This window comes from Protopterus annectens, chromosome 2.part1 (assembly GCF_019279795.1).
Source record: "Protopterus annectens isolate FY-2018-M chromosome 2.part1, PAN1.0, whole genome shotgun sequence".
In the NCBI taxonomy this organism is placed as follows: domain Eukaryota; kingdom Metazoa; phylum Chordata; order Ceratodontiformes; family Protopteridae; genus Protopterus; species Protopterus annectens.
In genome coordinates, this window is record NC_056729.1 from 915,716,342 (window position 1) to 915,735,073 (window position 18,732).

The 18,732-nt window shown below is 38.7% G+C and overlaps 2 protein-coding genes across 2 annotated transcripts in view; one reads left to right on the plus strand and one right to left on the minus strand.

Moving 5' to 3' along the window:
- WWC2 (WW and C2 domain containing 2) overlaps window positions 1–9,711 on the plus strand; it is a 1,656,421-nt gene extending 1,646,710 nt beyond the window's left edge. The window contains exon 23 of the mRNA XM_044062544.1: window positions 6,415–9,711. Within this exon, the coding sequence (XP_043918479.1) occupies window positions 6,415–6,481 (67 nt within the window). The 3' untranslated portion in view covers window positions 6,482–9,711. The remainder of the gene's footprint in view (window positions 1–6,414) is intronic.
- Window positions 9,712–14,404: 4,693 nt separating this feature from the next.
- CLDN22 (claudin 22) lies at window positions 14,405–16,498 on the minus strand. The gene is made up of 2 exons (XM_044062545.1): window positions 16,336–16,498; window positions 14,405–15,837 (listed from the first exon to the last, which is right to left on the minus strand). The coding sequence occupies exon 2, from the start codon at window positions 15,830–15,832 to the stop codon at window positions 15,137–15,139; it is 696 nt and encodes a 231-aa protein (XP_043918480.1). The 5' UTR covers window positions 15,833–15,837; window positions 16,336–16,498; the 3' UTR covers window positions 14,405–15,136.
- Between the last annotated feature and the right edge of the window lie 2,234 nt (window positions 16,499–18,732).

The following is an 18,732-nucleotide window of genomic DNA, read 5'->3' on the forward strand; positions in this document are numbered from 1 at the left end:
AATAAGAAAAGTAAAAATCCTGGTGATCGTGTTATCAATTAAAAAATTCACAGAATATATAAATATAAAGTGCAGACTGGGAAAGGTACCATTTTAACTTAAGCCATAAATATTCCCACTATAAAGCAAAGATTTTACCATCACACCTAGGAGTTGCTCACAGGAAACAGCTGCAACTGCTTACTTCTGTTACTGCAGTTAGTGGGTCAACTGCATTGACATACAGATTCCTCTGTTGTGGCTGTCGACCATTTTGTATTTGATTACTCAGGAAGCTGAATTTGTGTTGCTTACTCGTATGTCAGCTACGACTGCTGCTACTGCTCATTCAGTTGTGAGATGAATATGTATGCTCCGATCCTCAGTTAAGAAATCTATGCATATAATAAATGTGTGCTCCATCCCTCCATCCAGTCTCTAGGACTTTTCCTTTCTACATCTGGAGATCCCTAGACCGTGAATCTCTTCTACTAGCCATTACCATATCAAACTAAGAAACTTTATGTATTTCTACACCCTTAATTATTCCTATCCTACACCACAATTCTTCTAAGCATATGCCTGCTTCTAATATTCTGACCCACTCCCTGACCCTCAATCTTTACCTTAATCCTGCTTTAAAAAAAAATATTTAGTATTACCTGTCTAGTACATGTTTTATTATTGTATCTGCCTCTCTGTACTTTAGTTTTCATTACTTATTTAATGTGTGTTTTAATACTTGCTGTTGTCTTGTTCATGTATGTCTTAACTTTCATGCATCATTTGGAGCTTTTCTCCCTGGGCCTCCACTGAAAATGGGTTCCTGACCCAGTCGGACTTCTATAAAACCAAGATGACAAAGCAGAAAACTCAGAAGACCGACCTCCCAGAACATCGACTTTCAACAAATACTCCCTACAGATTACAGCATACTAAGAGTAGACCGGCTAAACAAAAAAGGAGGTGGTGTAGCTATAATATTTAAACAGCATCTAAACATCCAGATCTTAAAATCATCAGCTCCACAAATAGGCAATGAAGAAATAATATATACCAACCTCAAAATTAACCAAAACAAAACCATCAACATAATTGGATGCTACTTCCCACCTGGCCAAAACATCCCTCCACTAGAAAACCTCCTCAGCTGGTCTACCCACCATCTCCCCCAAGAAACTATCATCTTAGGTGATTTCAATATTCACTGGCAATCCTGTTCTGGCAACAATCCACCCCATCATGTACACCTTCATGGCTTCACCCAAATAGTCCAGTCACCAACAAGGATAAATAAAAACTCCAGCAAGCACACTACCCTGGATTGGATACTAGTCAGTAAGAACCCCCAGTCATATATAACAGGCTGCTTATCAGATAGCCTCAGTGATCACTCCCCAACATTCCTACTCAAAAAATACCTGTACCAAGCTAAACCTGTCATCTATCGTCAAATACGTAAAAAAATAAAATTTAACCCACTCACATTCATCTCATCCCTCAAATAATATAACTGGCATGCTCTAAAGTACCTCAGTCTAGATGACGCAGTTGAATTTTTTAATACTACCTTCCTGAACATCCTTAATTACCATGCCCCCATAAGATTTTCCAGAACCAAAGCACAACCCTCTCCATGGCTACAGAAAACCACTAAGTCAGAAATGAAAAACAGGGATAAAGCCTGGGAGCACTGGCGCAAAACCAAAACCCCCGCAGCTAGACAGAAATTCCTAGAACTAGCAATAGAGTCAAAAAGCTAATAAAACAGGACAAATTCCAACACTACCTGTCTGCCCTAGACTCCTCACAACACAGCCCCAAACAATTCTGGTCCTCCATAAACTCCATCCTCCACCCAGGTAAAGTCAGTACCCCTCCTCCTAACATCCCTCACTCCTCAGAAAATATTGCTACCTCATTCAACACACACTTCACCCAAACCATACTATCACTAGCTAAACAACACAACCCCCTCACCTCCAACCCACACCTTCAACTAGTAATCTCCCCACTGCCTTCTCTTTTTCTCCTGTACCTACCTCCAACATACAAAAACTCTTAACTAAACTTAAACCCACCAAATTAGCAGCAGACAACCTCCCAAGTGAATACCTACAAATCGCAGCTGATGCTCTGGCCTACCCAGTATCCATCTTGATTAACCGATCTCTGTCAGAAAGTTACGTTCCCACATTGTGGAAAGTCTCACATATAATTCCCCTCCACAAAGGCGGACCCTCTGCAGAACTAACCAGTTACCGCCCCATAGCTATTCTCTCACCACTCTCCAAAATACTAGAGAGATGCATACACTCTCAGGTCTCAGACTACCCCCTTACTAACAACCTCCTTTCCAGTACTCAGCATGGTTTCCGACCAAACCATAGCACCACCACTGCCTTTACACTCCTTTACTAACACTATCCTTCAGCATAAAAACAATGGCTATCTCTCCTCTGCTACTTTCCTAGACCTATCTAAAGCATTTGACATGGTCCCACACAAACAACTTATCTCTGTCCTCAATAACCTATCCTTCTCACAGTCAGTCACCAACTGGTTTCAGAGTTACCTGTCTGACCGCCAACAATCCATTGTATGGCAGAATGACATATCTCCCCAACTACCTGTCTCCATAGGGGTTCCCCAAGGTTCCATCCTTGGACCCCTACTCTTCTCTGTTTACACCAATAATCTAGCCTCTGCCACCAAACATGGCACACTCATCCAATACGCAGATGACTCGACCATCATCTGCTCAGCCCAGTCCCTACCCAAACTGCAAAAAGTCACACAGGAAGCCTTTTCCTCTGTTGAAACATGGTTATCCGATGCCCAATTAATACTCAACCCAAACAAAACTAAACTACTCATCTTCCAACCCACCAAACATACTCAAAACAACTCTCACTTTAACATCACAGCAAAAGACAACACCACTATATACCCAACTGAACACACCAAATTGCTAAGAGTGGAAATAGACAATAAACTAAAATTTGGCATTCACATATCCATGACCATAAAAAAGTCCACAAAAAATCTAGGAGCATTATACAGAAATAAACAATTTCTCACCAAAGCAGCAAAGATTTCAGTAGCAAATTCCCACCTTATCTCCACCCTACTTTATGCCTCTCCAGTATATACCAACCTAAGGCAATGTGATCTAAACAAGCTAGAGACCTGCTACAACAAAATCGCCAAATTCGCCACAGGGGCATCCTACCATAGTCACCACAGTCTCTCACTTGCTGAACTGGGCTGGCTTGAACTCCCTCACCTTCTTCAGTGGTATCAACTCTCACTCGCCCACAAACTAGTAAACCATCCACTAAATGTCCCATCCCTCCAGAATCTACTCCAACCCTATCGCACCACCAGACCACTAAGATCCAGCAACAAAAATCACTTGCAAATCACTAAAGCCAATAACTCTGCTGGTGAAGCACTATTCTCTTGCATCATAGCCAAATTATGGAACTCACTCCCACCCACAATTACCTCCGTACCATCATGCACCAACTTCAAAACTTTATTAAAAGCGCACCTAAAAACATGCTGGCTGTGCCCTTGCAACTCCCACTCTAATACCATCCACCCCATCCAACTACTACCTTTCTTTCCACTCCACTAACTACCTTGATTATAGCAAGCTCAGATGCTCATAAGCCTAGTACTTATTATACAGCAGGAACTTCTCATTGTTACATTTGTTAATGCCTGTTATGTACTTCACAGATAAAGATTCTAGTTGTCTACTGATGTACTATGTTCTTCATCTGTAAATATGTTGTAAGTAATTTCTATGTTAAATTGTTAATCGCTATGTAATCCAATGTAACTACTGTCTGTTTATTTTACTGTGGAGCTTTTCTCCCCGGGCCTCCGCTGAAAATGGACCCATGTCCAGTCGGACACTCCCGGTCAACAAATTTAAATAAATAAATAAATAAAAACTCCAGGTAAGTAACCACTTGGCCAAAAAAATAAATAAAAAAACGTAGAAAATGAAACCCACCCATATGGGGAGCTTCACTCCTCACCCCCCCCCCCCCACAACTAAATATACCAACTCTGAGAACACACTACCACGAAGGTAAGGGGCAAAGTTCAACATTCTGGCCAAGCAGTTACCTACCTGGAGTTGAAAGTCAGTGTTCCCAGCGGTCAGTCTTCTGAGTTGTCAGCTTTGCCATCTTGGTTTTATGAAAGTCGGGTAAGTGGGATTTCTAGTTTGTGAAGTAGATACACACACACACACACACACACACACACATATATATATATATATATATATATAGATATATATATATATATATATATATAGATATATATATATATCTCGATGGATTGACACTTTTATCAACTCATTGTACATTGATGCCATGCTATTGTTATACACCACTTTGAATCAATAGAAGGGGCACTACCGTGGATCTGCAAGGGGAGGGCAAGTCATGTTCTTCTTCTTCTTTGCGGTCGACAAAAAAAAAAACTTGACCATTCTGTACACATAGGTATCACACACACACATACATAATATATATTAAACACTTAAACACAGAAACGTTACGTTTCAGCCCCTGGAAACTGAGATGGCTACAGTGACAAATTCTGCAACCATCCCACACAGCTGGCAGGAACATGACCCACCCTGCTTATTTATGTGCTGTGACTATGGTTATTTCTGTGTCTACCAAAAAATTGCATCAAATATTTACTTTAACAATTGGTTTTAAAAGATGTTGCATTTGCAGTTTGTACAATTCTCAGCAGGTGCCATATAAAAGTTTACTTTCCCCCCGCTATAAGCAGTAAGAAATAGCGTGACATGCTCGACCAAAGATGCAGGCAGAGATGGTATGCTTGCATAATATTTTGCCTGCTGCTTATGATACATAATCCTTCTTATGTCTTTACACTCCATAATTTGTTGTGATTTCCTAACAGAAGCCCTACATTGGCATCCTTTTGCTGTTCTCAGTCTCTTTAACATTTTCTTCTGTTTTGTGGAACAGTGGTGCTGCGGTAGCATTGTCGCCTCACAGTAAGATGCTGTTCAGTTTGATTCTCAGCTAGAGCGTCTTCTGTGTGGAGACATGCGTGAATGGGCGTAACTTCGTTGAAGGTTGTGCGTAAAAATCAACTGCCAATCATTAGCGGACCGGAGTTCCGCTGTGGCGACCCCTAACTGGAAAAAGCCGAAAAACACAACAACCCTCCTAGAATATGAGATGAGGAACAATGATGAAGTTAGTTTGGTTATGTACCATAAACATACCTTCTGGTTAAACTTAATAAAAGTTTTTCTGCCTTCGGTTTTACCACTGTTAAATGAAGTGTGCTAGACTTTATGTACATGACATCTCTCTGGACTAGGGCAAAATTGTGGGGTTATACAGCCCAGCCTGTCATGGTGGTATGAAAAGTGTATCTTTACTTATTTATGGTTTGTTTATGTAATTTAACCTTTAGGCCACCAGCTGTGTAGCCAGTTGGAGGCTAAAAGGCCAGCATTTTAAAGTTGACTGTATTCTAAATGGCTTTCATTCGGTAAAACTCTCTTTGAGAATTTGTTATGCAGATAAGTAGGCAAACTTTTTTATAGAACTAGCTTACTTTAGCTCCAGAATTTGTTGAGCACTTTTGACATTCCTTGCTTTTTAGAAGTCTTATCAAAGTGTTTAGAGGCAGTGAAAACTTAACATATTTATTGTCAGTGGACATAATGTGCTTTGTTTCTCCTGTTAGAGTATTGGACAAATTCATAGGTGCCTTGTAACATCTAGTGAGTTAAATCCTGTGATGCATTTGTATCCTTGTCATATCTTTAATAAACATTTTGTTAAACCACTGCCCTAATAAATTTGCTGTATCCTTCAGTGATGTCACTGTAGGGTTGGCATGGTATATGTCCATATAATTTAATGGATTTATCTTTGCACATGCAAGGTGTTGCATCCATCAGTCTATGGATGCACCGCATGCTTTCTTTACATTGATGCCACTAACGTTAAACTTTATTTCTTGTCCTCAGTGGCATGGTTATGGGTAAAGCAGTTTTTTAAAAGTTCCCCCAATGCAATGGCCGTGTTTATGGGATGAAAATACTGTTCAGCACCGTCCACTGCATCATGATGTGACAAGTTTGATTTGACCAGTACACCTTAATGGGAATTGTCCATTCAGCAGTATTAGCCCTACTTCTGTTAATGTATGCGTGTCCTTGGCAGCACACAAAGCCTTGTCCTCTGTGAAACAACACTGAATACCATTCATTTTAATCTTTACTCCTTAGAAAGGTGTGACATTGTAGTGTTGGTTCTTGTTTTGTGTAAGCCAAATTCAAAATCTTGCTTAAAAACGTTTGCATGGATGTTTTTTTTTAAATATTTATGCCAGTTAATTTATTCTGTTCTGTTTTTTTAGGGAGAAGATAGCGTATTTCACAAGAGCAAAAATCAACATACCATCATTACCAGCTCATGATGTATGACTTCATTTTTCGAACACAAAGTGTTTTCCACCTCATTTTTACCAGTTTTTTAGTATAGTCACCTGCTTTATGGGAAAAAGTCTTTATCTTACAGCAGTTGGACTAGAAGTGTATGTATCTGTAAAATAAACAATATTGAAAACTTATATGTAAAAAGGTTTTTGTCAGAAGAACCAAAGTAGGATTATTCTGGTACACTGAAGCTAATTTTGTACAGTTTGTATGCATTTCTGGTGTGCTCATGTTTTGTAAAGATGAAACACAGGAAAAAACTGCAGCACAGAGTATATATGTTTTCTGTTGAACAGCACTGTGTTAATAGATATGTTCAACAGGAGCTATTTTATTCTTTTCACTGTTTTCATGTGACCAGACTGTGAAAATGGCAATGTGCCATGCAATATTTTTGTATAGCGGTGTAACTTTGTCAGTTTGGTGTTCTCTGCAAGGTGAGCTCTTTTTTCAAACCTGCAAAGCTGCCTCATCTGACAGGTGCTGTGTAAATTTATATCACTTGCACCCCTTAGTTCTTCTGTCTCAATCTCTCTGTCCTGGTCAGTACAGAGAAAGAAACAGTGTGGACCATGTTAATGCAGGCTTGCATTGTTGTGAATGTACAGTATTTTTATTGTTGCTGCACTGAAGATGTCAAGTCTGTTTATATTTTAGTACCTTTTTTAAGTACCCCCACCAGTAGTTTAACCAAAACCACATCTCAAGACGTTCTTCCTGTAAATGTTTAGTCTTTATGAAGTCTTAAATTTTAAACCACTTGCTGCTGTTTGTGTGGGTTAGACACACTTAAGAAAATTTGAGTAAGTTGGCTGTTTTCTTCTCTAACTTTCCTTCTTGTTTCTCTAAAGATCATGTAAACCCCCTAATAAATATTATTTTCTAGTCATGACTGTCCTTTCCAGCTTTATTTTTCAATATTGCTAAAAGAAGCAAATGTTTGTTCTTTGGACTTCAGCCCCAGGATTATGTCATATCAGCTGTAGAATGCTGATGTACCCACTAGAACACTGCTGCAGTTCCTGACTCTGTTCAAATCAGGCAGACACTGCAGTACTTTGTCATTATTCACACTGCGTACAGATGAGTGCACTTATGTTCGGATGGCATCTTCTTTTAGTCCTAAATAACTACCAGTATGATCCACTGGCTGCACTACAAACAGTCTTCATTTTGTCTATTGTGTTCCTTTGTGGTGGTGGAAAGGTACTGTCTTATACTTGAGCAGCTAAAATTGTTTGGACTAAACCATGGTGGTAATCTGTAATTTTGCTGAGGCTATTGGATTTTGTTTAGTTTACCTACTGACCTTCACTCTTCCTATAGGTAGACACATGCATGTGTGTGTACACGCACTTTTTCCCAAGGCTTTTTACTCTCAGACTAACATGACCTCCCTTTCCCAGAAGGTACTGATTCCATACTTTTGCACAGAATACAACATAGACTTGTAAGAGAGAACGCCAGCTTCTCTCATATTGAACATTCCTTTCTTGTGAAGTCACATGGAGCACCAGTAACACATCATGGGGTCTGTTCCTTTCATTATGTGGCCTTAAGGCTGATATTTTTCATCTGTACAGTAGATATGCATTTCCCTTCCATTGGAGTGTCATAACATTTCTAGGGAGTGTGCAGACATCATTAATGAGCCTTTAAGCAAGCAATCTAGGAACTCTCTTATCATTCCAAATGATGCTGTGATGATGTAGAACACTGGTGGTTTCAGTTCAACACTGTACTTACATGGGGCAAAGTTTCAGACCAGGCATTTGAGTTTGTAGAAGAAAGCGCTGGACACTGAGAAGCAGTTTAGCAGTAGCGTACAAACTGTTGCAAGGTGGCTGTCTTCTTTTAACTACATTATAGATGTACAAAGTCTGTGTCAGGAATCATTGTGCAAGATGCTGATATTTCTACTTGTCACTGTCAGTCTGTATATTAAAGAAAGATGCACCATCATTAAATAGGGGAATAATTAATCCTCCTCCCTGTAACCAGCAAATTATCAGTTTTTGTAAAGTCGGAGACTACTAGGAAATCACCATTCACTTTTTAAGGTCAAGCATTAAAATGAAAACTTGGAGTTATTAAAAGTAGAGTTTTTAAATGAAGGATGCTGATTCAACCTGTCATGTTGATTTTTGTATAAAATGTTTTATAGAGTTGATGCTCTTAAGAGTTGTAACTTTTTTTTATCCCTTTCCCTTTCATTTATTTATTTACAGACTTATTTATGTTCTGTTCTTCATAGTTCAGTTCTGGTCATTTTAAGTGAGAGCCTTTACATGGGTTCCAGTTATCATTTAGGTTTATAATGCCATAGCTTAAACTCAGTCAACAAAAGTTAAATAAAACTAAAATAAATGTCACTTAAAGAAATGGATATCTCTGTTTTCTCTTTAGATTGGCACATTTATGTATACGTGATTTTTACTCTGTGTATATTTGCATTTTCGCCTTTTGCAAGCAAAACACTAATGCTTCACAGTTCAGTTACCCAGCTGCAGGATGATAAACACAAAACTGATTGTATTTTTTCAAAAAAACATTCAAAATGTTCTGTCACTATTCCTTCTTTGATGAGTGAGTTACTGTCTTTACCCCTCTTAAAACTGTAGTAGGTTTTTATGGTCGCCTCCAAGGTAGCCCCTTTTAAATCTTCATTATTTTAAATGGTATTGCTACAGAATGGAGTATTGCTTTTTAGTATGCCTTATGTCATCTTTTTTTTTTTTTTTTTTTTTTTTTTTTTGTTAAAGTATATCAAAATCACACTGTATTAACACTGGAGTCAGAAACTCCACGCATCGTTTTGTAAATATTTAAGAGTTGCTTAACTTTAATCTGTATACAAGTTATATTGAACATGGTATGTAGGATGCTGCGTTTGTTTTAATTAAAGCTGTGTTGTTATGTAAAAGTATTACCGGTAAAAGGAAGGACTTTTCACTCTTTCTAGCCAAATGAACAAACTGTAGCAGAATTCTTATACACATAGAAATGAATATTTTAAAAAGGTTTGTACTTCTCTATCAGCGGTATATTCTATGTAAAATGCTCAGAACTGAACTAAATATTTAATCATGTTATATTCTAAATGTCTTCTATGTCCTAATTTTGTTGTAGGATTCAAATATTGTCACATAGTGTATTCTTGTCTCTGCACTTTCCATGTGTTTCATTGATTGGATAAAATACAAGTTTTGATAACCAAATGTGCGTGTTTGTCTCTTGATATACTTAAGCAAATCTGTATTTTATTAATGTGCATTTTGTAAGATACAGGCTTTGCCTTGCTTGTGTACTGCTTTAATGTGGTAGCAGATGAGCAGACTAAAAATGATAGAAGTGCAAAGAACCACTGTTCATATATGGTACTAACATTAGTCCATGACCAGGAGAGTCTTTACACACCTCTAGATTACGTTTCTTACTACAAAACACAGACTGATGATATTAGTTGATTTCACATCTTACCAAGGAAAAATAAATCATTTTTGTTGCATTATTTTTGTTTACTTTTATGTCAGAAACAAGTCTGACTAATGATTCAGACGTTTGATGGTGCAGGCAGGCAGGATGAGGAGTGCCCATTCTAGATGGAGGTGTTCTTGTCCCAGTCAGGGCAGGTCACTTCTATGGGCTAGGCTCGTTAAAGGCTCCAGAGCCAGTAGCCTAGTACACACCTATGAACCTATGATCTTACCGCTGCTCTAATAACACTGCCTTGGCTGTAGAGCAGAAATCTGTATAAGAGGTGAGTAGACTTTGGTATTGCCACCCAAGCTGGGGACAGCAGACCCTGTTAGTAAATAGGGGTGAGCACCCACAAGTGGACAAGGGGACACAGGTGACCTTTGTGGTGACAAAAGTGCTGACGTCACCACCAGGGGCCAGGGTTAGTGCATTAAAAATGGTAAAGCTTCCATTGCTAGAGTGCCAGTTAGAGCATAATGCACCTTCATGGCTGCCTGGATGACCACCCCCCTCCCCCAATCCCCTGAACAGTGTATGCCTGAAGAAGGGGATGCTTGATGACTGGCAGCAACTGGGTAAAATGATTAAAAAAAAGTTTATGGATGGTTAAAACAGCACACAGTGTTATGAAGGGAAAATGTTTATACGTTTATTAATGAATGTATAAACTTTGAGAATATACTGAGGTTGCCATCAGGGAGAAGGGGACAATGAGAGGAAAGTGATAATATGTGAATATGCCTGATCAGCCTCTACCCTGTAGCAGTTCCTATTTTGTTTCCCACAGCCTCCCCGTGCATATTGTGTGACCCTGAGCAAGTCATTTAACCAGACAGTGCAGACTGAGCCTTCAGTGGGACCACAGTGCAGATTGATGTTTTACACGTGTAAACAAACTTCTGAGTTTTCTCAGAAAGATGACTGGCAGTAATAATTCTTCTTGGAGTCTGTCTGTGCCTTTTTACGGGGTATAAAGGGTTATGCAGAAGAATTTAAAACTGAAAGAAGGATAAGGCAATGGGGCTATATGGGATTCACACCTGAATTCTAGGTGAGGAATTTGTAAACTTAGTACGATGGACTAGATTGTGGAAAGACTGAATGGTTCCCTTGAATTTGAGGAAGTAAAAAATAGTTTCATTTTAAGCAAGACTTTGATGAAAATCTACAAATCTGTTAGTTTGACCTCTACTGTTTGAAAGTTATGGAGCTCCTTGTAAAGGACTTAAGTACTTGGATGCCGGGATCTTCAGGGCCCTTTTCCATGTGGATTCACTGCAAATCATTTTAGACATACCTTCTGAGCTTCACATGAGAGAGAACGCAGGTGAATCAGGTTGGAGTTTATGCAGAGTTTAATACACCATACATGCTATACAGAATTTAGGTTAGCAATGGACTGACCAGTTTGGCTCAAGAGGTTTTTATTTGCTCTCATGAGTATTGGCTCTATTCCTCCCCAATTTCTGACTGCAAATTACAGTGCAGCTCAGAAGGCATTGACTTCATGGAAATAATATTGGACAAGAAATGGTGATGTGGATAGTGGGCCCAAGTCATCATCCTGGTTTCTTGAAAATGCCCTGCAAAGTTCAAATGAAGTTGCTATAGAAAATTGAGTATATTTGTGTGAATACTTTGCTGTGTTGAAGAAAAAGGCAGTTGCAGCACAGTGGTGAAAGCTCTGGACTGCATGGCTTGAGAACCATAAGTTTGCAATTAACATACTGTATGGCCCTAAGGAGGTCACTTTTAAAATGGGATGTTTATGTGGGTTATGTCATGTTATGAGCGTGAGATATTTACATCAAATAATAACAAATAGGGTGCACTTCATCACAATTTTTTCTGAGGTTCAGTGCAAAGTTTTGTGATCCATCTTTGTTAACTTACAAGCTACTTTTTACAACATACCTGTTCTCAGGTGGATACCAGGGGGATATGTGCCTTAGACATCTTTAGGATTTCCTTATGTTGCAACAGACTTTGCTTTTCTTAGTGGTTGCACTACCTTGTTCAAGGATTAAGAAACCTGTAAAGACTAAGTCTTTGGATTAAGCTAAGGACAAGGTGTGAAGTCTGGTTATAGTACTGACCATACCTCTCAAGTGTACCTCATTACGAGGAACGTACCTCATTTGGGGTCTTAAAAAGTTCATATTCCTCGAAATTCCTCAAAGTTCCACATTGAAAAGACTCTGTCACACATTCAGTGTTAGGAATTTTTTTTAAGTGAAATCCATTGTAAATAGAAATTAATCATATTAATTCATTAAAAGATCATCTTTATAAGTAAAACCAGCATATTTTAACCATCCTATGACCTTCCTAGTTGAACTTGTTAGTAAGGCATTAGTATGTGTTCCACATTTTACCCATTTGTTCCACATTATGAGGGCTAGTGTTCCTCATTTTGAACATGGAAGGTTGAGAGCTATGGTACTGACCAAGCATGTCTTTTAATTGTATGAGTAGTACTCTGTGGTCATCCCCTTCTTACCTCCCCAAAGGAGGCTACCACATGGCAAGTTATGTTGTGCAGTTTAACTGTACATGATAAATTCTACAAGCTGTGTATTCCCATGGGCATTTTTTTCTCTCTCTCCTATAGCCATGGAAGTGTCTTTCCCAAGAGTTTTTTTCCCCTTTCCCAGGGTGATGAAGGAGGAAGGTAGAACGACTTATGCAGTCGTGCTCTGCCGTACTGATAGCATGAAGTGGCCACCTACCCATTAGATAACTGCAGCAGTTTTACCTTAAAGCATCAATCTGTCAAACTCATGTTATATGGGTCAACAATGTCTTTTCTGCATTAAGGTCAAGTGATTAACAACAAGCAGTTTGTGCCACATTGTTTCTTAATCATAGAAAAAGTCTTAGTACATCATGCATATGTTTTCCTTGCCCTTGTTTATTTCAGTGTACTGAAATTTAGTTTGGAAATACCCAGAGATCAGGCAGTGTACAAAAGTTGTGTAATGTGTTATTTTAGGCAACACCGAGAAACCTCATGTATCAATTGCCCTCCTTTTATGTGATTTTGGGGAGGTAGAGAGAGGGTTTCTCCTCCTCTTCCACACAGTTTGATCATGTTCTTTAGCCAGCCTTAAAATTATATACAGATGCAATCATATCTCAGAAGTGCTGCAGGACAAAGGTGCAGTGTATTGCTTCTGGGTCTGCTTCTTTAAAAGGTTTAGTCTTAAAATGAAATTTTAAATGTTTGGCATTATCAGCCGTGTCACACCATGGGGTTGTATCTCGGGAGAGGGGGCTTAATGTGCTTGCTTACACTGAGGTAGGAAAGCAGAAGAATCTGACACGCTTTATCGACCTGTTTTCTCTGCTTGTAGTTCTACTCTATTTTCAGTCATTTTTTTGCAGTATATTTACGCTTTACCATAAACTGAACTATGTCAAGTTCTGTCTCAGAGATGAACCAAAAACAGGAATGGATGACTCAAAAGTAAGACCAGTCTTGTTTATGTGTAGATTTCCTCTACCGCAGAAGGCATAGCTTCTCTGTATGCATTTGTTTGCTAGTTGATGTGTGCCTTGGAGTGAAATGAGTAAGGTAACCTTTTGGAAGTTTATCATTCCTTAGCCTTCCAGAATCAGTGCTTTTTTACAGTACAATCTTAAATTTACTATCCATTTGTCTTTTATCAGATTTTTGTCAGTTTCATTTTGGAATGTTGTTCAGAGAAGTGGTCATTGTCAAAATCTGATGATGGAAAGGTTATTTAGTCTTCCCCCGGAAAAAAAAAAAGAATGTCCTTTTATAAAGCCAGTTTCCTCTAGTTTGACTAGTATCACCTGAGACCCCAATAATGTTATGTTCTAGATTGCTTCTTTGGGACAGGTAGCCCTCCCTGTTTTCACATTGTGAGTGACTTTGACAAGACCTATTTTCACATTGTCTGAATCTTACAACACCCACTGCCACCAGTATCTGCACAAGTGATATTTTATACTATTCTTTCGTTTCCAGAAGCTGCATTTTCTTCTTTGCCCCATTCATTCTGGGAAGCCAGAGCTTTATACACACATGCTTTTACTTTTGTACCATTTTTACAGTGTCCTAAAACCTGTTTTTATATTTGATTTTACTCTTGACTTTTCTAATTATGGTTCCACTTTTCACATTACATAAAAATCTGCTTCCCATATTTACCTCTCTGTGTGTTGTAATCTTTCTGAGTTACGAAAAAGAACATTACCATGATTGTTACATTCTAGGCAAGCTTGACACAGGAGCAGAGCAGTAAAACATTAAAATGCAATATCATACTGTGGAAACGAAGGGGAGGGGGTGAAGTTACTATGCCAATTGCTGCAATGAAATAGCTGCTAAAATGTATGGAAATTAATGAAACCGCCTTCAAGGTATGTCAATGTAATTTTGGTGAGTTGAATTAAAAACACAGCAAATTCCTTTATGCCTGAAATTGGCAACTTTAATAGGATCGTTTTTTTGCATTACTTTTGCATTAGCTCTGTTGTATTTAATAAAATGTGCACTTCATAAAATATTTTGAAGACAAATACATAAATACACACACACATATATATATATATCTATAGGGTGGGTCTTGTTTCCTTAAACGTATGCACATGCCATGAATTTGCCCATTTCTACATGTGCTTACATGTACAACAACTTTTCATGCACAGCACCTGCTTTTCAAAAGTTAAACCTGTGGATTAATTATACGAGCATGAAATGTTAAAACTTTTAAAGCAAGTCAAGGCATTGTCAAAAGTTTGATGCTGTTGCAGAACATAGAGTGCAGATCTTAGTACAGAAAGCATGCATTGGAAAGCTTCAATTTTTTTTGTTTACTCTGTAAACCTCTAAAGGATTATTTTTTGCAGTCACATCTAAAGTAGAAATGTGGCATTCAGAACTTAATTGCAACATCATAAATTCCATCAGCAGTATGACATTTTGAGTGTGACATGCTTTCTTGTGTGAGAACACATTATTTAGACTTCAGAGCACACTATTCAGTAACTGAGCAGCACAAAATGCTTTGAATAGACACAGTATATTGACATACATTAAATATTTGTGATTAATAATAATGTTGACAGAAAAATAAAAAGCAAGTGTGTGATCACTTTAAATTTTAAAGTAGCTGTCTCATATTCTCTTCCATGCCGCTAGCATGCATTACCCTTGATTTGTTGATGCCGTACTGTTCTATGTACCTGTCCTGTCTCTGTTTCCAGGTAGTCATGTTCATAAGGCTCAGAAGTGACATAGTGAATTGGTATCAGCTTTTTTTCAGATGTGCATGTTGTGCAAATCATCAGTGCTCCACCAACTATAAGAAAAAATCCAGAAAACCATCCTGTAAAAATTGCTTCCCCAAATTCCCACCTAGGCACAAGCTCTGGTATTGTATCATCCCAGAATTCTACCACTGTTCTGTGGGCTACTAGTGAGACCGGGAAGATTGTTGTAATTCCTGCTATCCAGAACAGTACTCCTCCAAAGACCCTCAGGCGCTTTCTTAGTTCCAGCGTTACATCTTTCATTTTCACACAGTCCAAGCCAAGACATGAAATTAACAGGCCAAGAAGTCCAACAGCATTTGAGATAAACATGAGAATCCTAGAAATCCTTATTTCTGAAGGCAGGGCCAAAAAAGAGTCGTAGCCCTTGCACTGGTCTCCCACCTCATCTTGTATCACACATGCTTGCCACAGTCCTATGTACCAATTTTCCATTTCATTTAGGTCCAGATTTAGCTGTTTCCACTGTGGCAGGAATGTTGTCGCACAGGAAAGCATCCATCCAAAAAAGCAAGCAAGAAGTACACAGAGCTGGAAGACTGTCCTGCGTTCCAGAACCATCTTGCCTTTAAATAAAGTAAAATAGTTAGAACACAGAGTAGCAAACTTTTTCTTTTTTTTTTTTTTTTTTTTTTTTTTTTTTTTTTTTATTTATTTTGCAATACTGAACTTTGTACCTTGAGTCATTGAATATATACTTATGTTGTTAACACCTTAATACGCTTTATTCTATTTTTCCACAGTTAAATGCAGGAAAAGAATTTTGTATAGGCAAAAAGGTGACTGACAGAACTGTGAGTTAGCTTACGAGGATATAAACTGTCACTTTTCAGATTGTTGGCAGCTTTCCGTCCCAGTACCTGATGATTGCTAGTCTGAAATTAAACAATGAGATCTCTGTGACCCCACAAACCCCCCAAAACATGACTGTAATCATTGTACTATGATAAAGCTTAATTAGGTTGTTAGTGCTGATAGAAGAAACCATCTATGCAACAGGACATCATTGTAAAAGCTAAATTACAGATTTCAGGCATAAGACAGCCTTTTGTACTATTACTTACCAGCAGTCTTCCTTTCTGTCTGAGCTTCCTTTACTAACACAACAAACCTAATTCCACTACTTGCATGCTGTGCAGTCAGAGAAACTTGAGCATTCACCAAAGAAGTGCCTATCTCTTATTTCCACCCAATCCCAAAGGACCTTAACTTTTATAAAGACTTGATCAGGTTACACTGGCTTAACACAATAGAAAAGGGAGCAGGACAAGTATTAAGTGTAAAAGCGTGTGCATTGATCCTTAAAGCAACAGTGCACTTTATCGTGGGAAATTTTTATCTTGCCATTTAAAAAAATGTGAATGATTTATACAACTCTTCTGATTCCATCTATATGAGTTGTTTATCGTATTTATACTGTTTTTTTTTTCTGGGAAGTGCCTTTATATATATATATATATATATATATATATATATATATATATATATATATATATATATACATATATATATATATATATAATATATGCATGTTTTGGAGTAAGGACATTATTCTTCCTGCCCACGTTAGACTTGCAGTTCTTATGTTTAGAACATTCTTTGTTTTTCTTTTGGTATAATGATTTTTTTTTTTTTGCCAGGAATACTGCCCTTCCCTGCATAGGAAAAGTGTCCAAAGGTATTATACTGAGAAAGATAGATGCTACTAAACAAATTTCACTAACCTAAATGCCATGATATGACTTTGAAAAAGTGCAGTGATTGTTGAGATATCCTCTTTTGGTATGTGTTGCTTGAAAATAAGACATTTTTGTAGGTGGGGGGGTCATACTGGCATAAGATATGCTGTCTCACAACAGGTTAGGAAGGTACACCTTACACTCCTCACTTCTTTTCTGCTACTTGCATGTATCATATCTGGAGTGTAGCATGTAGTTTTGGAACATTCTTACTTTTGATACTTTGCACAATTTTTTTCCAAATCTCTAACAGCCGTCTGAGTGTGAGCTGGTGATTGCCTAAATTGCTCTTGGGTATGCATGCCATGAGTGAGTGAGCGTAAATGTGTGTACACTGCAATGGACTGGTGCCCTATTTATTACCAGTTTAATTGCCTTGTGCCTGCTGAATGCCAGCATAGGCTCTAGTTCCCCATTGTCCTGCATTAGGTTAACTGAGTAATCAGAAAGTGATCGAGTGAATTGTGCTGTGGCTAAAGCAGCACATTCTAGAATGTATCTGCACCAGGAGTTATGACTCAAGATTTCTTTATTAAGGTTTGAGATAAGATACGCCTTTTCTGTTCAGGCAGACTTCCCCAGGACCTGTTTAAAGAACTTGAAGAGAGGAAATGGTCATTAACCAACGTAGAGGCCCACAGTGATGTCCTCACCCCATCTTTCTGCTCATATTTGTTTGCTTATCCCGGTTACCCCCCAAGAAGAAACAACCTGATGGAGAGTCCCAAGAATCAGGTGTGTTAACTGTCTCAGCTTTCACTATTGAAGTCTCTTAGCTGACAGACTTGACCACAACAGCAGTCCTAACCACTCCAAAGAATCCATGAGAGGCCAGTTCCCTAAGCAAGCTTCTCTTTGTTTGCAGAATCATGATAAGGAGTCAGTGTGTTCTTAGTATGGTATGCCTTAGATGCAGCTTTTAGCTCTTGCTCACCACGTAGTGCGGTAAGACCCAATTGAGCTCTGCAAAACTTCTGGAACGGGCACTGACTTTTCTTTTCAGAGGAGCTGCAGAGCCAATCTTGTTAGACAGACAGAGTGAGAAAGGGGGGCAAAGGACTCTCATTCTGGATCTCTGTAGTTTCATTGCTCACATCTGATATGTGAAGCTCTTGATAGTGACTCTCCAAGAGGACTTAATGGCCTGCTCCTACTACAGGTTGCTTGTCTGATATGATAGATGCCTTCTAGAGCAGTGCAGGATTGATTATAAGAAATAGAACTGTTCATCAGACAACTTCCTTGAACACAAGTCTTGAAAAATAAATCACAGTGAAGTTTTTTTAATCACGGGTCCATTTCTTCCAGCTCTAGGATTATATACTTCACTTTTTTACTGGCAGCTGAAGCTAACACCAACTTCAGTCCTTCATTGGGACCAGTCCTGGCTCTTTCCCCTGCCAAGTGGTGAGTGGCCCAGATCAGGCAATACAGCCACATTCTACAGCATCCTATCAGTGAGGGGCAACTCCCAGCTCTTTTCCCCACCAGGCTGGGGCTTGCCCAAGTGAAGGTGGGGGCCAAACTAAATGCTGGTGGTGGGGAAATTGTCTGTCCATCCATCCTTTGTTGACTGGGTTAGTCCCACTACGCTAGTGGGCTGTATTCAGGGGAGACTGGAGGCGGTATTTATTACTGCTGGGGGGGATTTGGCCAGGGCATTTAGAAACGTCCCCTACTCATTTTGATAGGTGCTGTGGGATCTTTTACATCCACCTTTGC

Excerpts from the sequence above, each read along its gene's own strand:
- CLDN22 (XM_044062545.1), bottom strand. The coding sequence starts at position 15,832 with ATGGTTCTGGAACGCAGGACAGTCTTCCAGCTCTGTGTACTTCTTGCT.